We start from the raw sequence: 23531 nt of genomic DNA, 5'->3' as shown, positions 1-23531 counted from the left end.
AGGAGGGGGGAGAGGAGGGGGGGGAGGAGAGGGGGGAGGAGGGGGGAGGAGGAGGGGGAGGAGGAGGGGGGGGAGGGGGGGGAGGAGGGGGGGGAGGAGAGGAGGGGGGAGAGAGGGAGGGGGGGAGGAGGGGAGAGGAGGGGGGAGGAGGGGGAGAGGAGGGGGGAGAGGAGAGGAGGGGGGGAGAGGAGAGGGGGAGAGGAGGGGGGGAGAGAGGAGGGGGGGAGGGGGGAGAGGAGGGGGGGAGGGGGGGGGGAGGAGGGGGGGGGAGTGGAGGCGGGGGGGAGGAGGGGAGAGGAGGGGAGAGGAGGGGGGAGGGGGGGGAGGGAGGGGGGGAGGAGAGGAGGGGGGGGGAGAGGAGGGGGGGGAGGAGAGGGGGGAGAGGAGGGGGAGAGGAGGGGGGGGAGGGGGAGGAGGGGGGGAGGAGAGGAGGGGGGAGAGGAGGGGGGGAGGAGAGGGGGAGAGGAGGGGGCAGAGGAGGGGGGAGAGGAGGGGGGAGGAGGGGAGGAGGAGGGGGAGAGGAGGGGGGGAGGAGAGGAGGGGGGAGGAGAGGAGGGGGGGAGGAGAGGGGGGAGAGGAGGGGGGAGAGGAGGAGGGGGTGAGGAGGGAGGAGGGGGGGGAGAGGAGGGGGAGAGGAGGGGGGGGAGAGGAGGGGGGAGAGGAGGCGGGGGAGGAGGGGGAGAGGAGGGGGGGGGAGAGGCAGGGAGGAGGCAGAAAGCGAGAATGGAGGGGGAAGTGAAGAGAGAGAGTCGACAGAGGTGCAGGGGGATAACGGAGTGGAGGGATGTTGAGAGGGAGGGAGGGAGACAGAAAAGGAAGCAACAGCGGAGAGTGAAAGTGTTGGACAAAGGAGAGCGAGGGGGCGGTAGGGGAATTGGAAGGGTGGTAGAGAGGGGCGGTGGTGGGGGGGTAAAATTTAATTATTTAATTACTTTCAGGAAAACAATTGCGAAACATTACTGCGGCGCGATATTTGCTTTTTGGGATTCGTGCAAAACCGGTGACCGTATTCACTGAACACACTCCGCACGACAAACACCCGCCTTTGTCAATCCACTGCTGGACGAAGGCCTGAGTCTTCTTGGTTCTTTCGGTAAAGTCACGTAGAATGGAAATAATAAAAGAATAAAAATAAAACATAATAAATGTTTCATTTTTATTATTTTATTATTGGCAAAAATAAAACATTTATTATGTTTTATTTTTATTATTTTATAATTTCCATTCTACGTGACTTTACCGAAAGAACCAAGAAGATGAATCCCTGCAGTCACGAAAGCTTTAAATTGAAATTGAAGGCCTGAGTCTACAGCACATTCCCATATATATGTATATACATATTGTTCGTAGCCGGTCGCGGCTGAGTGAGCAACTTAGAGGCCGTCCGTAAATGACGTCACGCGATTTTGGACGATTTTTGACCCCCCCCCCCCCCCCCTTCGACACACGGCGTCACAAAAAGTCAGACCCCCCCCCCCTCAAATATGACGTCACAAAGCTCTGCCCCCCCCCCCCAAAACCATATTTCTATTTTGGAAATAAAACATGCTTCAAATCGCTTATTTTGCGAAATTTTTTTCGAAAAATGTCATCGTACGTATGTACGTTGAACTTCTTTCGCGCCGTACGTTGCCAACCGCGCTAGTCGGAGGTGTGGCGAAAGGACAACAAACTAAACACACACACATCAACAACAACAAGAAGCAGCGTTGGCATCTGCCGGCCTTGAAGTTCTCGGCAGCTGCAGTCTTTGCACGACGAGTGTTACCACTAAAGACACGAACAAGCAATGAAGCCCCGTGCCATAACCGGCGACTCGTTACGCTCTTCACCTGAAGAAGGCCTGAGTGGTATTGTGGTTTATTCTTTCTAGATTTGAAGCTTTCGTGACTGCAAGGATTCATATTCTTAGGTTTTTTCGGTAAAGTCACGTAGGTAAAAAATTAAAATTTAATAAAAGTAAAATAAAAATCACGACGTTTCGGAGGCAACACAATATACTCTTTGGTTCTTTCGCTAAAGTCACGTAGGTATAAAATAAAATAAATCACGACGTTTCGGGCGCAACACAAGCGTGCGTCATCAGGTGGGAAAGCGTGATAGATTCTTTAATATTTATGCTTTTTTATATACTTGAATATAAAATTGTTCACGATTCGACTCGAAAATCTTTTTGTTTAATCTATAACACGGATCTATATTTTTTCAAACATTTCAAATACGTATGAATGTATGCACAATAACTACATTGTATTCATTGCTAACGTATTTCAGACGCAATGAAAATGATACTTTTTTATTCCCGATTTGGGGAAGTGGGAAAACCTCACACATTTATTGTTGTATGTTGAACTTCTTTCGCACCGTACGTATGTGGAACTTACGGGTAGCGGTTAGCGCGCTGCGCTACGAACCTGGTGAACCGAGTTCGATTCCCGCTCACGGCCCAACAGTGACGATTAATTATCTGAACCAGTCCTGCGCTTCCCCTAGGTCGACTCAGCCTCAAATGAGTACCCGGTGCGGTGCGTAAAAAATCTCCACTAGAGAGACAAAGGAGGCCGGGCGTGGTGCTGGCCACCCACCCCCTCGTGTGCCGTTCCGGCCTTCATAGTAGCTCGCCAACAGCACTTGTCCCAACAGTCAGTGGATCGGCCTTTTCACGTACATCTCTTACATATCTTATGTATATATACACAGAGAGCAGGAGAACAAAGCTCCACTGCCATCTACGTCCCACCACGTAGGTCCACCACCGCATAGCAACCTGTGTCTGCATGCTGATCAACCCATCCAATCAGCTTGCCAGGCTCAACGCAGCTTAGCTTGCGAGATATCGCGATATCTGGCGAGATCTGGCGGGTGACTCGGTTACAGCTCGTGGATTTACAGAGGCTCTGTGAACTATTAACGTCTTAAGCAAGCAGCGTAATCAGCAATCGCACGCAGCACCCTCTCGTGAACGAGTCTTGAGACCCGGCGAGGTGCATGGGTAGAGCGAGGGGGGCTTGGAGCGCGCTCGCCGCCGACCTCACCTGTTTAACGGAGAAGAGCAGCGCCGAGGAGGTCATGATGAGCCGAGTGGGACTTGAGTAGCGACGAGGAGAAGCGGAGGAGGGCGTCGAGTCGGAGTCTTGAGGTCCACGAATCGTCGATGTCCTCTCCGTCTAGGAGTTCGCCCCTTATGTACCCGCGTCTCTCACGTGACTGCAATTTGCGGGATAATAAATTGGTCATGGTGGGGGGGGTGGGGGGGTGAGAGGCGTGGAGATCAGTTGCTCAAAAAGTTCAAAAAAAGAAGCAAATCTGCAAAACAAAGAGTCGAAGCTTGGTCGGGTGACGTCGTCGTTGTCTGTGTCCCGCGGAATTTCCAGTGCTTACTCGCGCGCTGATTGGCTCGTCTCGTTTCCGACATCAACGTACGTCACAGTTGACTAACCCCCCCCCCCGCCGCTCGCAACACCCCCGCCCACGCCGCCCCCTCATAGCCCGTGGCAGACAGATCGACGCACTGACTGAATGTGCAAGACGCGAGTTGGATTCTGAAGCGAGTGGATTTGGAAATCCTTTCCACGGTTACGTCATTTCCAAGATGTGGTGAAGGTATAGGGAAGCAGAGGGCAGGAGGGAGGGGTCGGTGGTGGTGGGGGGTGGTGGGGGTGTGTGGTGGGGGGAATGTGGTGGGCGGTGGTGGGGGGGTGTGGTTGAGGTGGGGGGCGGTGGGAGGAGTGTGAGAGGTTCGGGGCGGTGGGTGGGTGTGTGGGGGAAGTTGAATATAAGGGACCTGGGTGCTGGAAATCGCAGAGACGCGGGAGTTTGGAAATTCCCACTCCGCGTCTTTAAGACTCCGCGCTCAGAGCCGCGCCGCGTCCCTCTCGTGTCGAGCCCTGATCCCTGCAGTCGTGCGCCTGCCCCATCACTCGTCGACGCCTGCCAAATCAGTCGAATCATCAGCGTCGCTCCGTGTCGCGTCTGTCTGCGCCTCGCGTCGCGTTTTTGCGCAGCGTCTCTGTGTCACGTCTCGTGCCGCGTCTCTGTGTCGCGTCTCTGCGCAGTGTCTCGTGCCGCCTCTCTGTGCGTGTCGCGTGTCGCGTCTCTGTGCGTGTCGCGTGTCGCGTCTCTGTGCGTGTCGCGTGTCGCGTCTCTGTGCATGTCGCGTCTCTGCGCAGTGTCTCTGTGTCACGTCTCGTGTCGCGTCTGCCTGCGTGTCGCGTGTCGCGTCTCTGTGCGTGTCGCGTATCTCCGCGTGTCGCGATGTCCGGCACGGGGGGTGAGAGCCAGGGTTTCGCCGCCCTGCTCTACAGCGAGCCCGGCGTGCTCGGCCTCCTCGCCAACGCCGTGAGTGCGCTGCTCGTGGCCATGCACAACTTCTCGACGCACCGCGCTGCCGCGCAACTCTCGCCCACCAACAACATCCTGTCCGGTACGGGGGGCGGGGGGTGACGGCGACGATGACAATGAAAGTGGTTTTGATGATGAGCATAATGACAGCGGTGGTATCATGACAATGATGATGTTGGTGGCTTTGATTGATAACGATGGTCGTGGGGGTGGATTTACGACGGAGATGATGATGATGGTGTTTGTGAAAGTGGTTTAAATGATGATGGAGAAGGTTGAATGACAATGAGCGTGTGGATTGTTTTGTTGATGGTAATGAAAGTGGTTTTAATGATGAGCATGATAGACGTGGTTTGATGACAATGATGATGTTGGTGATTGATAACGATGATCGTGGGGGTGGATTAACGATGGTGATGATGATGGTGATGATGTGGTTATGGAAGTCTTTAATGATGATGATAGAGATGGTTTCATGACAATGATGATGTTGGTGGTTTTGATTGATGTCGATGATTGTGGAGGTGGTTTTACGATGGTGATGATGTTAATGATGGTGGCTGTGGAAGTGTTGATAATGATGATGGAGGCGGTTAAATGACAATGATCGTGTGGATTGTTGTGTTAATGATGACGATGATGATGATGGAGGTTGTTTTTATTATCATCAACTTGATTTTGCTTAACCAGGTGAGACCTCAAAAGACCACGATGAGTCTCATTTTCAAGAGTGACCTGAGACATTCGTCTGCCAGTAGGGGGGGCGGGGGGGGCGGCTGTTATAGCTGTGTGTATAAACCCAATTGAGTAGTGTCCGGAAAAGTTTAACATTTTAAACATTTGTGCCGTTACACTGACACACACTGACCTCATCCCACCCACCCCTGCCCCTCCATTTCTTCCCTCCCCTCCCATTTCCTAACCCCTACGACACACCCGCCATCGTGGTCACCCCTTCCTCATCCTTTCCACGCCCCCTGCCATGTCAATAACACTACTTTTTTTGTTCATACCGTTTTTTTTTTATCATGTTAAGCACCTTGATCAAAGGGTGCTCTATAATTATAAAACAATACAAGAGGTAAGATTCCTTGCACGAAGGCCCATGGCACACCTCGCTACGCCGTGCATGACCACAATCATGCTTATGGAAGAAGTGGTTGAAACGATGATGATGAGGATGATCGTAATTTGGAAGCGTAGTTAAATTAATGACCATGGTGATGATACTGGAGGTGGTTTTGATTATGGTTGTGGTGATTGTTGTGATCATTACGGTGGTGATGATGTTGATCATAGGTGATGATGATGGTGGTAGTGGTAGTTTTAATCATGACGACGACGATGTTGATCGTGAATTTGGTTTCAACGACGATGGCGAATTTTCTTTGAATGATGGTGTAGAGGTGGCCGTGGTGGATGCAATGCAAATAACGACGATGATGATGATTATGGTGACGGAGTTAGAGGGGTCATTATGACCAAACGGTGATGACGGAGGAGGAGGTGGTGCCTTGTGCGGTTGATCATTCACATGGCGATTGATGGAGGTACGGCAAAGATGAAAAAACGGAAAACAATTGAACATGTAACGCGTTGTGATCACAGGCGTCATGAAAGACGATCAAATGCATGCTGCAGAACATAATTTTTGTTGTAAATGTGAAATTATTGGTTTTGTGTCGACACATCTTGCGAGTTCGCTCACTGCTGCCTTGAACCCCGCGAACGGAGTTCACGGCTAACATCAGTGGCGTACGATTTCTGAACCGATCCTGGTCGCACACTCCAAACCTTTACCAAAATGCACCGGCCATGCAGCGTGGTGAAGTATGGTCAAACCACCCGCCCCCCACCACCGCCCCGCTACACTGCGTGAACAGCAACGAAATGACAAAAGGTTGCGCATTACATTTTGACAAATGTTTGTATTAATTCTAGATTTGAAGCTTTCGTGACTGCAAGGATTCATACTCTTAGGTTTTTTCGGTAAAGTCACGTAGGTAAAAAATAATACAATTAAAATTAATAAAATTAATAATAATAAAATAATAAATCACGACGTTTCGGAGGCAACACAAGTCTCCGTCATCAGGTGGGACCGTCACAGCCAGATTCACTGTATCAAGTGATTTATTATTTTATTTTTATTATTACTTTTATAATTTTTTTTTTACATACGTGACTTTACCGAAAAAACCTAAGAGTATAAATGTTTGTATTTCTGTAAAGGAGGTACGACCCCGTCTCGGGCCAGTATTAAACTGCAGCAATGATCTCACGTGATGTACCGCACATGACTTGTCATTCATTAGAGCTGGGATGCCCCGGTGAGATTTAAGATACTCGTTGGCCCGTGGTCGTATTTATGGAATTCTAGTTTTTTTTTCTGCCAGCTGCACTTATTCATGTGCCTCCACAGTGGCGAAATGTTAACTACTTCACCTGGCATACAGGAGGTCGTGGGTTCGATCCCGACCCTGACGCCTGCTGTATATTTATCATTTGCATGTTCTCCCCGTGGTCGCCTCGATTTTCCTCCGAGTTCTCCGGTTTTTCCCTACACATTTAGGAACATCCGTTTTAGAGTATTTGTCTACGGTACATATCCACGTGATAAGCCACTTCGTTGAGTTGTCATTTGTGGTCAGGCCGCTTCTGTAAAAGAGCTATATAGCTCAGTGGGCCGTATCTGGTAAAATAAACATATCTAATTTAAGTTACATAGAGTATAGTATGATAGCCTGGTTGACCCATGTCTGAGCGATAGGATCAGACTTTACAATGAAGCAGGTCCCTTCTCCAAATGAGCACCTCCGGGGCAAATATTTCTACTTTAAATGTTCACATGATGAGCCACTTATCTGGTTAAATAAAATACATATTCTTAGGTTTTTTTCGGTGAAAAATTTAAATTAATAAAAGTAAAATAAAATAAAAATCACGACGTTTCGGAGGCAACGCAAGCTTCGTCACGATGACCAACATCCCTTGTGTTGCCTCCGAAACGTCGTGATTTTTATTTTATTTTTTATTTTACTTTTATTAATTTTGATTTTTTTACCTACGTGACTTTACCGAAAAAAACTAATAATATTAATCCTTGCAGTCACGAAAGCTTCAAATCTAGAAATAAAATAGTTGTTGAAATTTATAGATTCCACACTTTTATTTCCTTTAAATAACAAGGGAGGTTCATGGTTGAAACACTCCTCTATATACAAATGTGTTTTCACCAGGCCCAACTCGCCCTTTCTCTTGAGCTCTCCGCCCCCTTCCGCTTTTGGCCCCACCCGTTATCTTTAGGCCCCAAACCCTTCCTCCGGACACGGGCATGAGCTTGTGTCTTTTCAAGGCAGTGCCGCTTTTTATTCCGCCACGAGACTTCGCCGCAACTCTGGGCTAAAAGCCAAGTTGACTTGAGGGAGAGACAGCCGAGTGGCAGAGGTCGCAAACGGGTTTTGATTCCTTACCCGTACCCATACCCGGCCGCACCAGGGTCGCAAATGGGTACCCGTACCCGTACCCGGCCGGGCACGGGTACCCGTTCCCCACCCGTACCCTAACCGAAATGAGTGACAAACGGTTACTCACCAGTGACTCACGGCATACCCGTACCCGTACCCGGCCGCACCAGGGTCGCAAACGGGTACCCGTACCCGTACCCGGCCGGGTAGCCGGGTATCGGGTAGGGTACGGGTATCGGGTACCCAGTTGCGACCTCTGCTGAGTGGGTAGTGCTGGAGGTGCGGGGATGGGCTGTGTGCGTGCAACAGGAGGTAGTTGGAGGGGATTGGCATGGTAGGGGTGGGTGGAGACAGGGGTGGACAATACGTAGGACTTCTACAGCATCACGATGACCAACATCCCTCTTAGAGCAAGAATATATAATCTCCCTACCTACTGTCCTTCTCACCTCTACCCCTATGGTCCCCACTCACAACTACCTCCTGATGTACAAGCACGCTCCCCCCTCGTCCCCCCCCCCCACCACACTGACGCTGTCTCTCACTCAAATTAACTTTGCTTTTGCCCAGAGTTGCCAAGTCTCACAGGGAATGATAAAAAATCGGCATTGCCTTTCAACACAAGCCCATATCCAGAGGAAAGTGTGGGGTCCAAACAAGTAGGGGGCAGAGCCTGAGCAGGAAGTGGTGGGGCACAAACAGGAAGTGGTGGGGCACAAACAGGAAGGGGTGGGGCACAAACAGGAAGGGGTGGGGCACAAACAGGAAGTGGTGGGGCACAAACAGGAAGTGGTGGGGCACAAACAGGAAGAAGCGGGGCACAAACAGGAAGTGGTGTGGCACAAACAGGAAGGGGCGGGGCACAAACAGGAAGGGGTGGGGCACAAACAGGAAGGGGTGAGGCACAAACAGGAAGTGGTGGGGCACAAACAGGAAGGGGTGCGGCACAAACAGGAAGTGGTGTGGCACAAACAGGAAGTGGCGGGGCACAAACAGGAAGGGGCGGGGCACAAACAGGAAGCGGTGGGGCACAAACAGGAAGGGGCGGGGCACAAACAGGAAGGGGCGGGGCACAAACAGGAAGGGGTGGGGCACAAACAGGAAAGGGTGGGGCACAAACAGGAAGGGGCGGGGCACAAACAGGAAGGGGCGGGGCACAAACAGGAAGCGGTGGGGCACAAACAGGAAGGGGCGGGGCACAAACAGGAAGGGGTGCGGCACAAACAGGAAGTGGTGGGGCACAAACAGGAAGGGGCGGGGCACAAACAGGAAGGGGTGCGGCACAAGCAGGAAGGGGCGGGGCACAAACAGGAAGTGGTGCGGCACAAACAGGAAGTGGTGGGGCACAAACAGGAAGGAGCGGGGCTGTAAAAATGAATTGGCGGATCTAAAAACAAGTAACCTCCAATTAAATAGGCCTCCCCCAAAAAATGCTAATTTGGAATTCTGAAGATATGACAGTGACTATTTTGTATCCATGCTCGTGGGAAATTTTTCAAAATTCAGTAAATTTGGACCATGAAATCATCACGCATAGTCATAATGAAGGTTTTTGGAATATACCGCGTAGGTGTAAATTTGTTGTAACCCTCCACAAACCGACACAGCCAATTAGTAAGGGATTTGTCACGTAAACAAAACGCCAATTAGTTACCACTTCAGCCCACCAGTGTTTTGGAGAGTAAATGTTGTGGATTTACTCCCCAACTAATTGGCTGTGTCCGGTGGTGGAGGGTTACGACACATTTATACTTACACGGTCTAACCCACAAATCTATATTATTAATAATATTGGTCGTGAAAACCTACGTGTATCAGGCATTGTCTATTTTTTATATCACACAATCTGTAAAACAGATCGTGGTATATATATATACGGTTAATACATCTGCAGTGTTAACCAGGACGGCTGCCGGGCGTGGAACCACGAAAGTCTGCAACACTTGTCACATCCTCAACCAACAGTCGTGTCGCCACACAGTGCTTTCAACCACACAACATCCCAACTCTGCCCACCCCCCCCACTCGTCTCTCACCTTTCGCCATCTCTCCTCCCCTCCCTCCACATCTCCAGGCGTGCACCTGATCCTCATTGGCGGCATGACGCAGCTGGTGTCCGGCCTCCTGACCTTCCGCAAGTTTGACCACCTGGGTGGCACGGCCTTTCTGGCCTTCGCCGCACTCTGGAGCAGCTTCGGAGCATCCCGAATCATCTCCGGCGTCATGACCACCGCCGCTGCCACCAACTCCTCCAATATGACGAGTCTCGTGTACGATCACGGCTTGATAGTCATCAGCAACACGACGGAACCGACCATAGAAGTGTCACACACTGCCGTGGCGAGCCTCGTGGCGTACATCTGCGTGTCGGCCATCCTTGCCTTCTGCTCCGCCACCGCCAACTACATCATGCCGCCCGTGTTCGGCACCATCACGATCGTGCTGGTGTTCGAGGCCGTGCTGGCCGCGTACCCGCTGGGCTGGGCGGCCCCTGTGGCGGGCTTCTTCGAGATGATCATCCTCGCCGCGGGCCTCTACGGCTCCGTGGCACTACTGCTCAAGGGCATCACGCAGCGCTACGTGCTCCCGGGCTTCGGCAACGCGCTCTTTAACGTCCTGCTGCTGGGTACCGGCAGGGCGGCGAGCGGCGGTGGTGGCAGTGGGGGCGGTGGCGGCGCGGGTGGCAACGAGCGCAAGAAGAACACCAAGTACGCCGAGCCCATGGCGCTCTGCTGTCTCTGCGACGTCGTCGCCGCCGTGATTTTCGCCTTCTACTGCTTCGGGTTCCCGCACACGTTCACGGCGGGCGCGCTCTGGCTCAGCGTCAACTCCGCGCCGCAGCTGCTCGCCGCCTACTACGCGTTCCTGCGCGAGGACGCGTACCACGGGGCCAAGTCGGTGCTGCGCTGCATCTTCTGGCTGGTGCACGCGTGGCAAGAATTCGTGGTGTCCACCGTGGTGGGCACGGGCGAGCTGGACTCGGCGCAGCTGGCGATGGTGGGCGACTGGTTCCTGCTGGTGGCGGCGGTCGTGCTGCTGCTCGTGTCGCTGGACAGGGACGTCCTGGAGACCGCCGAGAGTTCGTCCTTCGCGCTGCTCGCCGTGGCGGCCATCCCGCAGATACCGACGAGGGCGCGCTACGCGTTCCTGGGCGCCGCGTGCTGCGTGCACGCCGCCGTGAACCTGTACGCGACGTTCGCCCGGCTCATCAACTCCATCGCCGAGAAGCCGCTCGTCCCCATCGGAGCCGTGCCCCTCGCCTCGCAGCGCCTGCGGGCCTTCCTGGGCGCGCTCCGAAGGTCCTGCTGCGGCAGCGGAAGCAGCAGCAGCAGCAACGAGACGGGCAACAACCAGCCCGGCCCCTCCATGGCGCAGCTGTCAGACGCCGCGTTCTACCTGTGCAACGGCGTGGCCGCGATGTCCGCGCTGCACTCGACGGAGCCGCTCCGCGCTCGCCTCTCCCTGCCCTGGGTGCTGCTGCCCGGAGCTCTGCTGCAGCTGTTCGTGGCCCGGGTTGGACTACTGCGTCCAGCGTCCAGTGGATCCGTGATGCCCTTCTGCTACGCGGCCTTCTGGGCTGTGTGGACTTGGCTGCGGCTGGCGGGTGAGTGGTGGTGATCACCTCCCAATCAACCGGAGGCGAGGAATCAACAGGAGGCTGGGGGGTGGCCTATACCCCCACTGTAGATGAACATATGTAGAGGGACACAGGCAAGGCTGATGAGGAAAATGTCACTTGTGATCTGCTGTCCCAGTTTGTTGGCTAAAGTTGTCCCATGGAACACAGTTATCTATTCGGTTACTTTATTTCCTGAGCGGATAATGATGCTAGCACGTTTGTAGAAGTGATTGGAAGGCGTGGGACAGATCATCTCAACAAGAACAATAGGAGGCTACCAGATGTTTGTGCAGCCAATGGGTTCGTAATCGCCAACACGCTTTTGCATCACTTGGGTGGATGGCTAATCACAAAAGAGAACATCTGCTGGACTATATAGTGATGGAACAGCAAATACAAGTCCATATCCTTGACACACAAAAATGAGGACAACGAAATTGCCACAGTTGTCCGCGATTCCAAATCACTCGTTAAATCCATTAAAAAGTGTCACTTGCAGTGCTGCCCCTATTGCCATTGTTAGGTGGAAGAATGTGTGTTGTGATCTCTGATTCTGAGGGTCAGGCCTGCAGATTCGTAGGGAATTCGGTGTGATCTTCGTGGAAGACAGATCTCAGAGCCGAAACAACGTTAGCACCACGTGGTTTTCACACCTGATGATGATTGCTTGTGTTGCAATCGAAACGTCGTGAGAATTTTATTGTTTTATTTTGATTCTTTTATTATTTCCCTTCGACATGACTTTACCGAAAGAACCAAGAATATGAATCCCTGCAGTCACGAAAGCTTTAAATCGAGACGTTGAGTATATTGACAGTGCTGATGATGATGATGATGCTGATTATTGATGATGGTTTTCCAGGATCCCCCCTCCAGGTCCCTGATAATGAAATTGACGGCTTCATGGCAGGAGCGATCTCCGCGCTCGTCATCAACACCTTCTTGATACTTGTGGGTAAGTGGACACTGGCACTGGATAGGAAGTCTCCTTCATGCGCGGTTCGTCCACTAGGGGCGTTGGGGCGATACCCCACAAAGCAGCCGGAGATGTGAAATTATTTTTCTAATAAAAATACTTTTCTACAAATTGTTTAGTTGTGTTTAAAAAAAGATGTAAATAGTAATGATTCTGATAATTGGTTTTTTTACCCTTTTATCTGTCAACAAAACTGACACCTTTTTTACAAGGAGTTATGTTTGCATAGACCACAATACCTGCAGTCATAATGCAAACAAAAAACACAACTCTGATAATGTATGCACTGTCCTTGAAGTTGATTGGTCCACACCCGAGACAGCTTTTCTTAGAGCCTAGTCTCACATGGTGTTAGACCAGATGACGCCAAAAGGCGTGCAACTCAAAAACAGCGGTGTATTATTGTGCACATTTTTATGTCCTGGGAAGACTTAGATAATTTCGTGCGCCTTTTGGCGTCATCTGGTCCAACACCATGTGTACTCTAACTGCACTTTCCTCGAGGTGATGCTGCGGCGGGATAATGCACACGCTGTCTTGTGACCCCGTGACCCCTATCTTCCCGATTCCCCCCCCCCCACCACCACAGCCGTGTACGGGAACCTCGTCCTCCTCTTCCACACGCTCGTCATGCAGCTCCTCGTCATCTGCCTCCTCCTCTTCACACTCAAGAGCCTCCCCCAGCCACTGGAGGGTGAGGACGACGAAGATGACACAGCTAGCAGTGCACCTGTAAAGACAACATCCATCAACACAACTGATCTCCGCACATCACTGATCACTTGTCGATGATGATCGTCGCTGACCATCACAGACCATCGCTGAAATTTGCTCACAACCACTGGTCATCAGTTATCCCTGTCTCGCCGATGAAGATGTGCGCGCAAAGTGGTGCGTGCTTAAATCCATCAGAATCTCAAAGCGCCTAATTTCATCTCAACCATCCATTTGCCCTGTGGCAAATTGTAGCCAAGGGAACCCACAGTGGCAGCTATCCCTGTGTGGCACAAGGCATACACGGCATCGGCTTGCCAAGTCGCTGACATGAGTTTGCCAGTAAGGAGGCAATGCAAAAAAGACGATACGTACTCATCACTGATCATCAATGAGCTTCCCTGCTCACCCATCATCACCACGGGTCATCGCTCACACCTCCCGCCCCCCTCCCCCCCTTCCCAGACGTGGTGCTGGCGCTGCTGGCGCTCAGCTGTGCATACGGGACACTCGCCTCGGTGTCGAACTGCGTCTTCGAGAGGCAGCTGCTGCCCCTGGGACGCGCCCTGCTGCGGGTGAGCAGGACACCACGGGGAGGCATGGGGACACACGGGGCGACATAGCGACACGTGGACATGGGGAGACACGGGGACACAGGGACACGGGGAGACACGGGAACAGAGTGACCCGGAGACATGGGGGCAAGGAGACACAAGGACAGGGGATAGAGAAATATAACATGTTAGACATGGAGACAGTGCCCATTGTAGGCTGTGCCAAACCCATTTCACATTACCTACTATAATCACCCAGCAATGTCTGTCCGTCCCTCGCGTGACGTCACTCCACATGAGGCCCACCCCTCCCCCGCGTGACGTCACTCCACATGAGGCCCACCCCCCGCGTGACGTCACTCCACATGATGCCCACCCCCCCTCATTAATATTCAAGAGTGGGTGGATTTTTACACGAACGCAGAGGAAGGTCGAGCTGAATTAAATAATTTATTACGCAAAGTCGCTTAAAATCTGACGTTTCTTTACAGAAAATGACGGTAAAAAAAAAAATCTAAGCAGCACACTGCTACATCCGTGCGTGACGTCACTGCAAAAGAAGCCACCCCTCCACAATACCCATGAGGAGGTGACGTCACTCCACATGCTGCACCTCTCCCCAATAACCATTAGTTAGCGGGTGACGTCGCTCCACATGGGGAAACCCCCCCCCCCCTCATTAATAATCATGAGCTGAACAATTTTTCTATTGAATATTTCGGATTTGCTGCAATATACACCCGTCCTTGGACGGGCAAAAAAGCTAGTCTTTATTGAATGAATGAAAGAGTCATGGATGATGAATTCGTAAATTAATGAATTATTCGATTGTAACGAATGAATCAATTCGCATGCGCCGTGCCCCCCTCTCCTCACCCCCCATGCGCCCCACTCCCCGCCCACAGACCCGTGCCACCCGTGACCCCGCGGCCCCCCCGTGCGTGACCCCCGTGTCGCGGCGCACGAGCGGCCTGCGCGAGATCGCGGCTCTGCTGGGGGGCGGCGCCGTGTGCGGCGTCCCCACGGACACCGTGTACGCGCTCGCCGCCTCGTGCCGACACCCGGGGGCCATCCAGCGCATCTACGCCATCAAGGTACTCGCGGGGGGGGGGGGGCTACTCGCCGGGGGGGGGTACTCGTAGAACTTTGCGGGCTAACGGCACCTACCGCCGTCTAGGTTCGAGGTCAGGGGTTAGCAAGCCGGAAAATGGCGATAAGAGAAATTTGTTTAGAATTCGGTAAAACAACAAAAGGTAAGTCAGTGTCGATCGAGCCGCAGGTTGCCCAGCCCCTGTTCTAGGTGTAATAACACGCTGGAGACGACTTGTGGAATCGGTCCTTTTATTTCACTTCTTGCAGTTCACAAACACTCCCCGTTGCTGGCAGGCAACGGGAAGCGGGCAGACAGCCACCAGAGACCCACCGCCACATGGCACCCGGAGCCCCACTCGCGCGTGGCCCCTCTCTCTCTCTTCGTTCCGTGTCTGACCACGTGTCTCTCCTCTCTCCCCTTATTTAATGCCTGGGTCACATGGTACACTCCAGCGAATCCTCAATAGCCTGCGCCGAATGTTCCAGATTCCCCATCAACTCCCGGGACCACGCCCCTGACTTGTCTTCCCATTGGCTGAGGCCAAGACCAGCAAAACCAATCACCTAGCTGACATCCCGTGATCACGCCGAGTCCATGCTCCCAGGCTCTCCCCCCATTGGCTGTAAAGCGGCACCGGCAAAGTCGATCACCACGTGAATCCGACATAGGCTCTTATTACATAGGTACTCGCACAGGTCTCGCGTCGTGCTCAGAGTGCTCCCGTAGTGCTCGCAGCACTCCCTGGGTACCCCGCACTGGACGAGATCACTCCCCCACAGTCCAACTTTAGGGGGCGAGGGGAGGGGTGGAGAGGGGGTGGGGTGGGGGTCCTCCACTGATGACCCGCGAGCAAAGATGATTAAATGGTTCTCTGTTCTGTTTGCCCCCCCTGCACCCCCCCTGCACCCCCCCCCCTGCACCCCCCCTGCACCCCCCCCCCCCCGCCCTGCACCCCCCCCTGCACCCCCCCCCCGCCCTGCAGGACCGGCCCCAGGAGAAGCCCGTGTGCATCTGCATCTCGAGCCTGGAGCAGATCGCATTCGTGCGCCCCCCGTTCAGCCCCCTGCTCTGGGAGTTCATGAGCAGCGTCTACCCGGGGGGCATCAGCTGCATCGTGCCCAAGGGGGACTGGCTCCTGCGCCTCGGTAACCTGCACTGCTGATGAGCCTCGCGACGCGCGGTGCCGGTGGCCGGTGCTGCTGGTGCTGCTGGTTATGATGATGATAATGATGATGGTGGTGGTCATGATGGAGGTGGCTTTGATGGTGATGTTCATGATGACGATGATGATAGTGGCAGCAGCGGTGTTGAGTCTGATAACACTGCTGCTGCTGCTGTCCTTGTTGCTGTACTGACCTCCCCCCTCCCTACCTCCGTGTGCCCAGGTGTGGGGGAAGCGTACGACCTGGTGGGCACAGCAGACAGCATCATGATCCGCGTGCCGGACAGCACCGTGGCGTCACACCTCGTGTCCATGACAGGGCCCATCGCCATCACCTCGGCCAACCCGAGCGGGGAGCCCGATAGCACCCACCACGACATGGTGGTCCGGTGAGCAGTACAGCAACAAGGACGCAGCAGCCACAACCACTACCATCACCACCACAACACACACACAGTGACAGCACCCACCACAGCATTGTGGTCCGGTGAGCAGTACAGCAACAAGGACGCAGCAGCCACAACCACTACCACCTCCACCACCACCACAACACACACTCACGGCGGCAGCACCCGCCGGAGCGGGTCTGTGCCGCGCTCGCTCCGCTCCGTGGTGAGAGTCTCTCTCGCTGCCCCCGCAGGCGCCTGGGCGACAAGCTGGACGGGGTTCTGTGCGACGGAGACTCCAACGAGACGGTGGCCTCCACCGTGGTCAACTGCCTCGACATCGACGGCAGTGAGTGGTCCGCGTGTGTCTGCGTTGCGAGCGTCTGCATCGAGCCGGGGAGACAAAGGCGGCCGGGCGCGGTGGCGTTGGCCACACTGCCCATCCGTGCGCCAAGCCGAGAATAATGGTTGCTTGCTGATGGCACTTCCCCGACAGCCTGTTAAAGTCTCCATGGGGGATCTTTGTCTTTGCGTGTGTTCGTGTGGGGAACGGTCGTGTAGTGGTGAGTTCGCTGCACTGTGAACTCGGTGATCCGAGTTTCGGTTCCCGCTCACGGCTAACACCAGCGTCGATTATTTGAACCGGTCCTAGGCTTCCCCGAGGTCGACTCAGGCTAACGTAGATGCGCAGGGAAAAAAAAACTATAATTAAAACAAAAATGTAGATTTGCCACCACATTGTGTAAGGCTATATGGGGCATCGTTGTCCTTATTGTTATAAGTGTGTCATTGCATTACCTTCGTTTTTTTTACGACATTCTGGCAACTCTTTGGTTCTTACGTGACTTTACAGAAAGAACCAAAGAGTAATCCCTGCAGTCACGAAAGCTCCAAATTTAGATTCTGGCAACTACCTGGCGATGCTGGTTGTAACTTTCACTGAAGCGTCGTGCCCATTACAATGTTGTGCTGCTGCTGCAGCGGTGCTACCATACATTGGGCCACGTTTGTTTACCACGTGACAGACAACTCTATTAATTTTCCGTGTCGGGTGGAGGAGGGTTTTACGACGTAATATATTACTCACGCGATCAAAACCCGCGAGTCGTGAAAGCTGAGCCCGCACGCGTTGAACTCGTCCGTTCAAAATCGCTTTGTGTGAGCAGGGCGGGCGTTTCCCCGGCGAAAATTTTCCGTTTCTCCTGCACGGTATCCATGCTACAGCACCGTCGTGTCTTGTCCCGCAGTCGGAATCCGCATCCTGCGAGAAGGCTGCGTGCCGGGAGCCGTCGTTCACCAGATCTTCGAGCGCGTGGCGGCGGCGCAGGGCTTGGAAAGTTCGGACTGAAGATTGCGTGCGGGCGCGGAACGTCAACGATCGAAGCGGGGGGATTCCACGGCGCTCCACAGCCAGATGGGGGTTGCCACCCTCTCTCGTGGTGTACCATAGTACAGAAGATGAATATCTCGCGATGCCGGTGGAGGAGGAGGGGAGGGTGGGAGAACCACATGGCAATGCGTTGTATAAAGTTGCGCGGATAAAAGAGGGGGGGAGGGAATGAGAAGCCATTAACCCTGACCCCCCCCCGTCACCCACCCCGTCCCCCCCAAAAAATGTCAGACCATTCTTGTGTTCGTTCGATATGTACACTTGTAAATAATTGTTGATGATTCTTGATTCGTTGATGTATATTTCCTTATTGATCCGCTTGTTTGGATGTTAATGAACATTGGCTTTACGTAGAATACATTTCGTTTTCCGAAATGAGGCGGCCGTCTGTTGCAGTGGAACTAATTTGCGTTGCAGCGGAACGAAAACTGATTCGCCCGACACCAAACGTGCAGCCGGGTGCGTGCTCAGATGAATGGGGAAAGTGAACTGGGAGTGAATCATAAGAGAGCATCATCTTTTGTTTTCTATATATGTAAATATACAAAATAGAGATACATAAAAATCACGGATGCTGAGCAGAGGCCCGAAACGCCAAGCGGCCAGTAACAAACCGCACCAATAAAGCTGTTCTACAGATACGAGTGTAACACGTTTCTTGTATGGGTAATGACAACTTGACGCCCTTCTCTTGAGATGGCACTTTATTGAAGACATGTTCACTTGACATCAGGCGGAGACCCCCACTGCAACAGCCCCGAGTCTCCCGCGCATCTCCCCCTTATATACCGACACGAGGCCACGCCCCCCTTCCCGAACCTTCTCGCTGACTCTGGACACTCGCTCCACCGGCAGACTCCACCGTCCTCTTCCGTCGCCTGACCACGCTCCTCTTCTCGATCAATCCCGTAGCCACCAGTCCCTTCGCACTCGCAACTGATGCCCCTGTCATTACCTCCCGTAGCCACCAGTCCCTTCGCACTCGCAACTGACTACCCTGTCATTACCTCCCGTAGCCACCAGTCCCTTCGCACTCGCAACTGATGCCCCTGTCATTACTTCCCGTAGCCACCAGTCCCTTCACACTCACAACTGATGCCCTTGTCATTACCTCCCGTAGCCACCAGTCCCTTCGCACTCGCAACTGACTCCCCTGTCATTACCTCCCGTAGCCACCAGTCCCTTCGCACTCGCAACTGATGCCCCTGTCATTACCTCCCGTGGCCACTAGTTCCTTCGCACTGTCGGCTGACTCCCCTGTCATTACCTCCCGTGGCCACTAGTCCACTCACCCCGCATGTCGACTCTACTGTCATTACCGATGTATGTACGTTGAACTTGAATTAATCAAGAATCTATAACAATACAGTATGAATACAGCTCACTTCTGCAGGCATGCTGGAGGCGGTGGCGTACAGCTATCGAGTGTGCAGGCGGTGTAACTGCGCTGGTGCCCACGGGCCGGTAGGGGGTGGGAGGGGTGTGATAGTGCACGCCCACATCGCCATAACACTGGTTGGAGAATTTTATTTTGTTTTATTTAAAAAAGTCTGCCGATGCTACAAAAGTTACAAAGACGACATCACTTATATTTATTATCGTGTGTGCGTGCGTGCATAAGCTCTACATATTCGCACAGTAACGCCGATGGTTAAAACATAAATATATAAGAAAATGGGCTCGTCCGGGATTTGAACCCGGGACCTCTCGCACCCGAAGCGAGAATCATACCCCTAGACCAACGAGCCACGCCATGCACTGAGACCTTCAGTACCTGAGTTTGACTCGCAGCCACGGCGAATGAACCTGGATTGAGCGACTATCCTCACTCCAATAAAATCCCTTCCCTGTCACGAATCCGCACCGACCAGCCTGGTGAAGTATGTACTCTTTGGTTTTTTCGGTAAAGTCACATACGTGACTTTCGGTAAAGTCCCATACGTGACTTTACCGAAAAAACCAAAGAGTATGGACCCTTGCAGTCACGAAAAGAATTAATGGTGAAGTATGATCATGCAACCCCCACGACCGACCGACACGGCGTGGTGCCTGAGTCTCATCCACTAGTGGATTGACAAACGATCTATTTTTGTTATTGACTATTGTTTGATTCTACGAGGACGTAAGCGGTGATCAGAAACACGGCCATTAACAAACATGGACAACGATTTAAACATTAAAGTGCGCCAAGAAGCACGGAGGGGTGGATGCTTGGAATTGCAATGAGAGACCGGAAGAGGTGCAGCGCTGGTGAGATGTTAATGACCTCGCCTAGTATACATGAGGTCGTGGGTTTGATTCTCCATCCTGAGCCCTGTATATTTGGAGTTTACACGTCTCCTTCTTTGAAACATACGAAGTCGATAACACTTAAAGCTCCCGCACGGATGGATGGAATAATCCAAAACCCACCACCAGTACGTGTACGAAAGCGTAAGGCTCAAAGTTCTGCCACACAGACAAAGTCACGATCCCACTTGCTGTACTGCCACCTTCTGGCCACCACCTCGCAGCCCAGCGGGTTTGAGAGTTTCAGAAATCTCCACGTGACCAACATCCTTTGGTCCGCCCACCCACCACCCCATGAAACAACTACAATTGTTTTTTGTTGATATTTACCAAACATATTGATTGATTTGTTGTATTTATATATTAATTTCGGGTCCTAATTTAAAAAAAATCTTCAGATTTTGTGAGCCGTGTTTCTAATCACACCCCCTCCCCTCCATCCTCCTTGGGAAGTTTTGAGATCCGCCACCGGTGACGTGTCAACTCAGCCCTCTATCATCATCATCATCATCATACCTGTGGAGTGAGATCAAATGAGTACCACTTTGTAGGAAATGAATGGTGGTTTGCAAGTAGGTCGAACTGGCTCCCGGTGGGAAATGATGGAAAATTCATCATAGCAGGGAGCATTGCCCGACAAATCGCTTTATATTACTACAGCGTCCTCTCGTGGCGAAAGTGTGTTCCTCACTCTACAGCTGTGAATTATCTCGCAGATTGCACTCCAACTGTGGATGGTACATATTCACTCCAACTGTGGATTGTACATATTCACTCCAACTGTGGATTGTACATATTCACTCCAACTGTGGATTGTACATATTCACTCCGACTGTGGATTGTACATATTCACTGCAACTGTGGATTGAACAATTTCACTCCAACTGTGGATTGTACATATTCACTTCAACTGTGGATTGTACATATTCACTCCGACTGTGGATTGTACATATTCACTCCGACTGTGGATTGTACATATTCACTCCAACTGTGGATTGTACATATTCACTCCGACTGTGGATTGTACATATTCACTGCAACTGTGGATTGAACAATTTCACTCCAACTGTGGATTGTACATATTCACTTCAACTGTGGATTGTACATATTCACTCCAACTGTGGATTGTACATATTCACTGCAACTGTGGATTGAACAATTTCACTCCAACTGTGGATTGTACATATTCACTCCAACTGTGGATTGTACATATTCACTCCAACTGTGGATTGTACATATTCACTCCAACTGTGGATTGTACATATTCACTCCAACTGTGGATTGTACATATTCACTTCAACTGTGGATTGTACATATTCACTCCAACTGTGGATTGTACATATTCACTCCAACTGTGGATTGTACATATTCACTCCAACTGTGGATTGTACATATTCACTCCAACTGTGGATTGTACATATTCACTACACTGTGGATTGTTCAGAATTATACTTCATTGTCGATGCTACATATTCACTCGCTCATGATGCCGCTGCTCAGGGCATTTCTGCTGTTACCACTGACGATTGAGATGATCTTGGTGCTCGTGATAATTGTAGTATGAATCTAGATTTTAAGTTTTCGTGACTGCAGGGATCCATCCTCTTTGCTTCCTTCGGTAAAGTCACGTAGGTATCATCATTTATTTGATTTTATACCGACGTGACTTTAATTATAGTATTATTACATTTTAGATTTGAAGTTTTCGTGACTGCAAGGATACATACTCTTGGTTCTTTCGGTAAAGTCACGCAGGTAAAGAAATGTTTTTTTTTTAAGAAAATAAAAAAACATCTTTATTTTTTATCTTTTATTTTATTTTTATTTTCTTTACCTACGTGACTCTACCGAAAGTATTATTACAATTAATACTTACATCAACATTAGCAGCCATGATCAATCCACTGCTGGATAAAGGTGTCTTCCAAGTCGTAGCCACCATATCCCATGGATCTGATGTAGCAGCAGCTTGTTCCTGATTGTTCCTATTTCCTGTTTTCCTCCATAATTTTATTTGACTTCCCACGCGTCTACCGCAAACGAGCACAGCATTTGTTTATGGGTTTTATTACTTGCGAAAGGGCAGGTAACACGGACGGAAGTCGTAGATATAAAACCACTAACCACGCTTATTGCTACGGAAAAGTGTCGTGAGCGAACACATATTAAGCCCGGCACGGCGCACATCGCTGATGGTGTTGTGATTCGGCCCTTCACACACCCGGGGACGCCTTTGCCTCCCAAATGTCCCACGGTTCTTCTGCCAAACCCCTGGGTCGCGTTCTCCGCTCAGCCGGCGTGCGTGCTGCAGGGATGGCTAACGTGTTAAAGCGATGACTTGCGTGCCTATAGGCATGGCTCACGTACTGCAGAGATTACTAGCGTGTTATAGGGATGATTTGCGTGCTCTAGGGATGGCAGTACGCTTTATGGATGGCGAGTTTTGCCGCAGGGATGCCGAGCGTGCTGCAGGAATAGCTAACGTGTTATATGGATTGCTAGCGTGCTACAGGGATTGCTAACGTGTTATAGGAATGATTTGCGTGCTCTAGGGATGGCCAATACGCTGTATGGATGGTGAGTGTTGCTGCAGGGATGCCGAGCGTGCTGCATGGATGACTAACGTGTTATAGGGATGACTTGCGTGCTACTGGGATGACTAAAGTGTTATAGGGATGGCTTTCGTGCTTCTGGGATGACTAACGTGTTATAGGGATTGCTAAAGTGTTATAGGGATGACTATCGTGTTATAGGGATGGCTTGCATGCTACAGGGATGACTAAAGTGTTATAGGGATGACTTGCCTGCTACATGGATGGCGAGCTGTTAGGGGTGGAAACACTTTCATTTCTCTAAACGCTGGGCTTCTGGAACCCTCTGGCAAGTCGGGTCATGCCAAGTTTTGATTATTCCAGCACCAACAGACATCGCCACTGTCCCCGTGGGGCGAGGGGGGTTGGTGTATCTCAGCCATAGCCACGGTGTAATACGATAACATCGAACACCCCACACACGAAATCACCGATCAAGAGATTCGCTCACGTATATGGAAGAGAGGTAGGCTTGACATTGGTCGCAGGGGCTGTGTGTATTTTGCCCCATGTCCCCCCACAATATGTGGTGGTGCCACTGCCACTCAAGGTTGACACGCACAACAAAGACAAAGCTCCCCCGGCACGTAAATAGACTTTCGCGAGCTGTCTGGGCAAGTGCTGCTGTTAGACGATGCCAGTGACGATGTTTAATACACACCGGGCCAGGCCCAGAGGACAGGTTCACATCTCTCGTTAATTATTCTTTGGTTCTTTCGGTAAAGTCACGTATATTATTTAATTTATTATTTTATCTTTATACGTGACTTTACCAAAAGAGCCAAAGAATAATTCCTGCAGTCACGAAAGCTCCAAAATTAAGATCTCTCGTTAATTCTTGTTGATGTTGTTGTTGTTTGGTTGTGAGTGGGAAATGTAACTGGGCGGGGGTTCGTTGCGCAGCGTGTTTGTAAATCACTGCGCGCCGTAGCAGCCGCAGATGATATCA

The 23531-nt window shown here is 51.7% G+C and overlaps 2 protein-coding genes and 1 non-coding gene across 3 annotated transcripts in view; 1 reads left to right on the top strand and 2 right to left on the bottom strand.

Moving 5' to 3' along the window:
• Positions 1–2990, bottom strand: part of ACOD1 (aconitate decarboxylase 1) — a 13905-nt gene extending 10915 nt beyond the window's left edge. Inside the window, exon 1 of the mRNA XM_061564162.1 lies at positions 2953–2990. Within this exon, the coding sequence (XP_061420146.1) occupies positions 2953–2990 (38 nt within the window). The remainder of the gene's footprint in view (positions 1–2952) is intronic.
• An 834-nt stretch (positions 2991–3824) lies between these two features.
• LOC133349951 (uncharacterized) lies at positions 3825–19100 on the top strand. The gene is made up of 10 exons (XM_061563857.1): positions 3825–4423; positions 9883–11412; positions 12290–12382; positions 12993–13097; positions 13583–13692; positions 14577–14765; positions 15747–15909; positions 16150–16315; positions 16567–16661; positions 17560–19100. Exons 1-10 carry the CDS (start codon positions 4255–4257, stop codon positions 17658–17660), a joined length of 2721 nt encoding a protein of 906 aa, XP_061419841.1. The 5' UTR covers positions 3825–4254; the 3' UTR covers positions 17661–19100.
• Positions 19101–19378: 278 nt separating this feature from the next.
• TRNAP-CGG (transfer RNA proline (anticodon CGG)) lies at positions 19379–19450 on the bottom strand. The gene has a single exon. It is a non-coding gene; the product is annotated as a tRNA-Pro (tRNA).
• Between the last annotated feature and the right edge of the window lie 4081 nt (positions 19451–23531).

Source organism: Lethenteron reissneri, chromosome 32 (genome assembly GCF_015708825.2).
Source record: "Lethenteron reissneri isolate LAM-NWPU_2019-01 chromosome 32, ASM1570882v1, whole genome shotgun sequence".
In the NCBI taxonomy this organism is placed as follows: domain Eukaryota; kingdom Metazoa; phylum Chordata; class Hyperoartia; order Petromyzontiformes; family Petromyzontidae; genus Lethenteron; species Lethenteron reissneri.
This window is presented reverse-complemented; position numbering and strand designations above follow the sequence as displayed.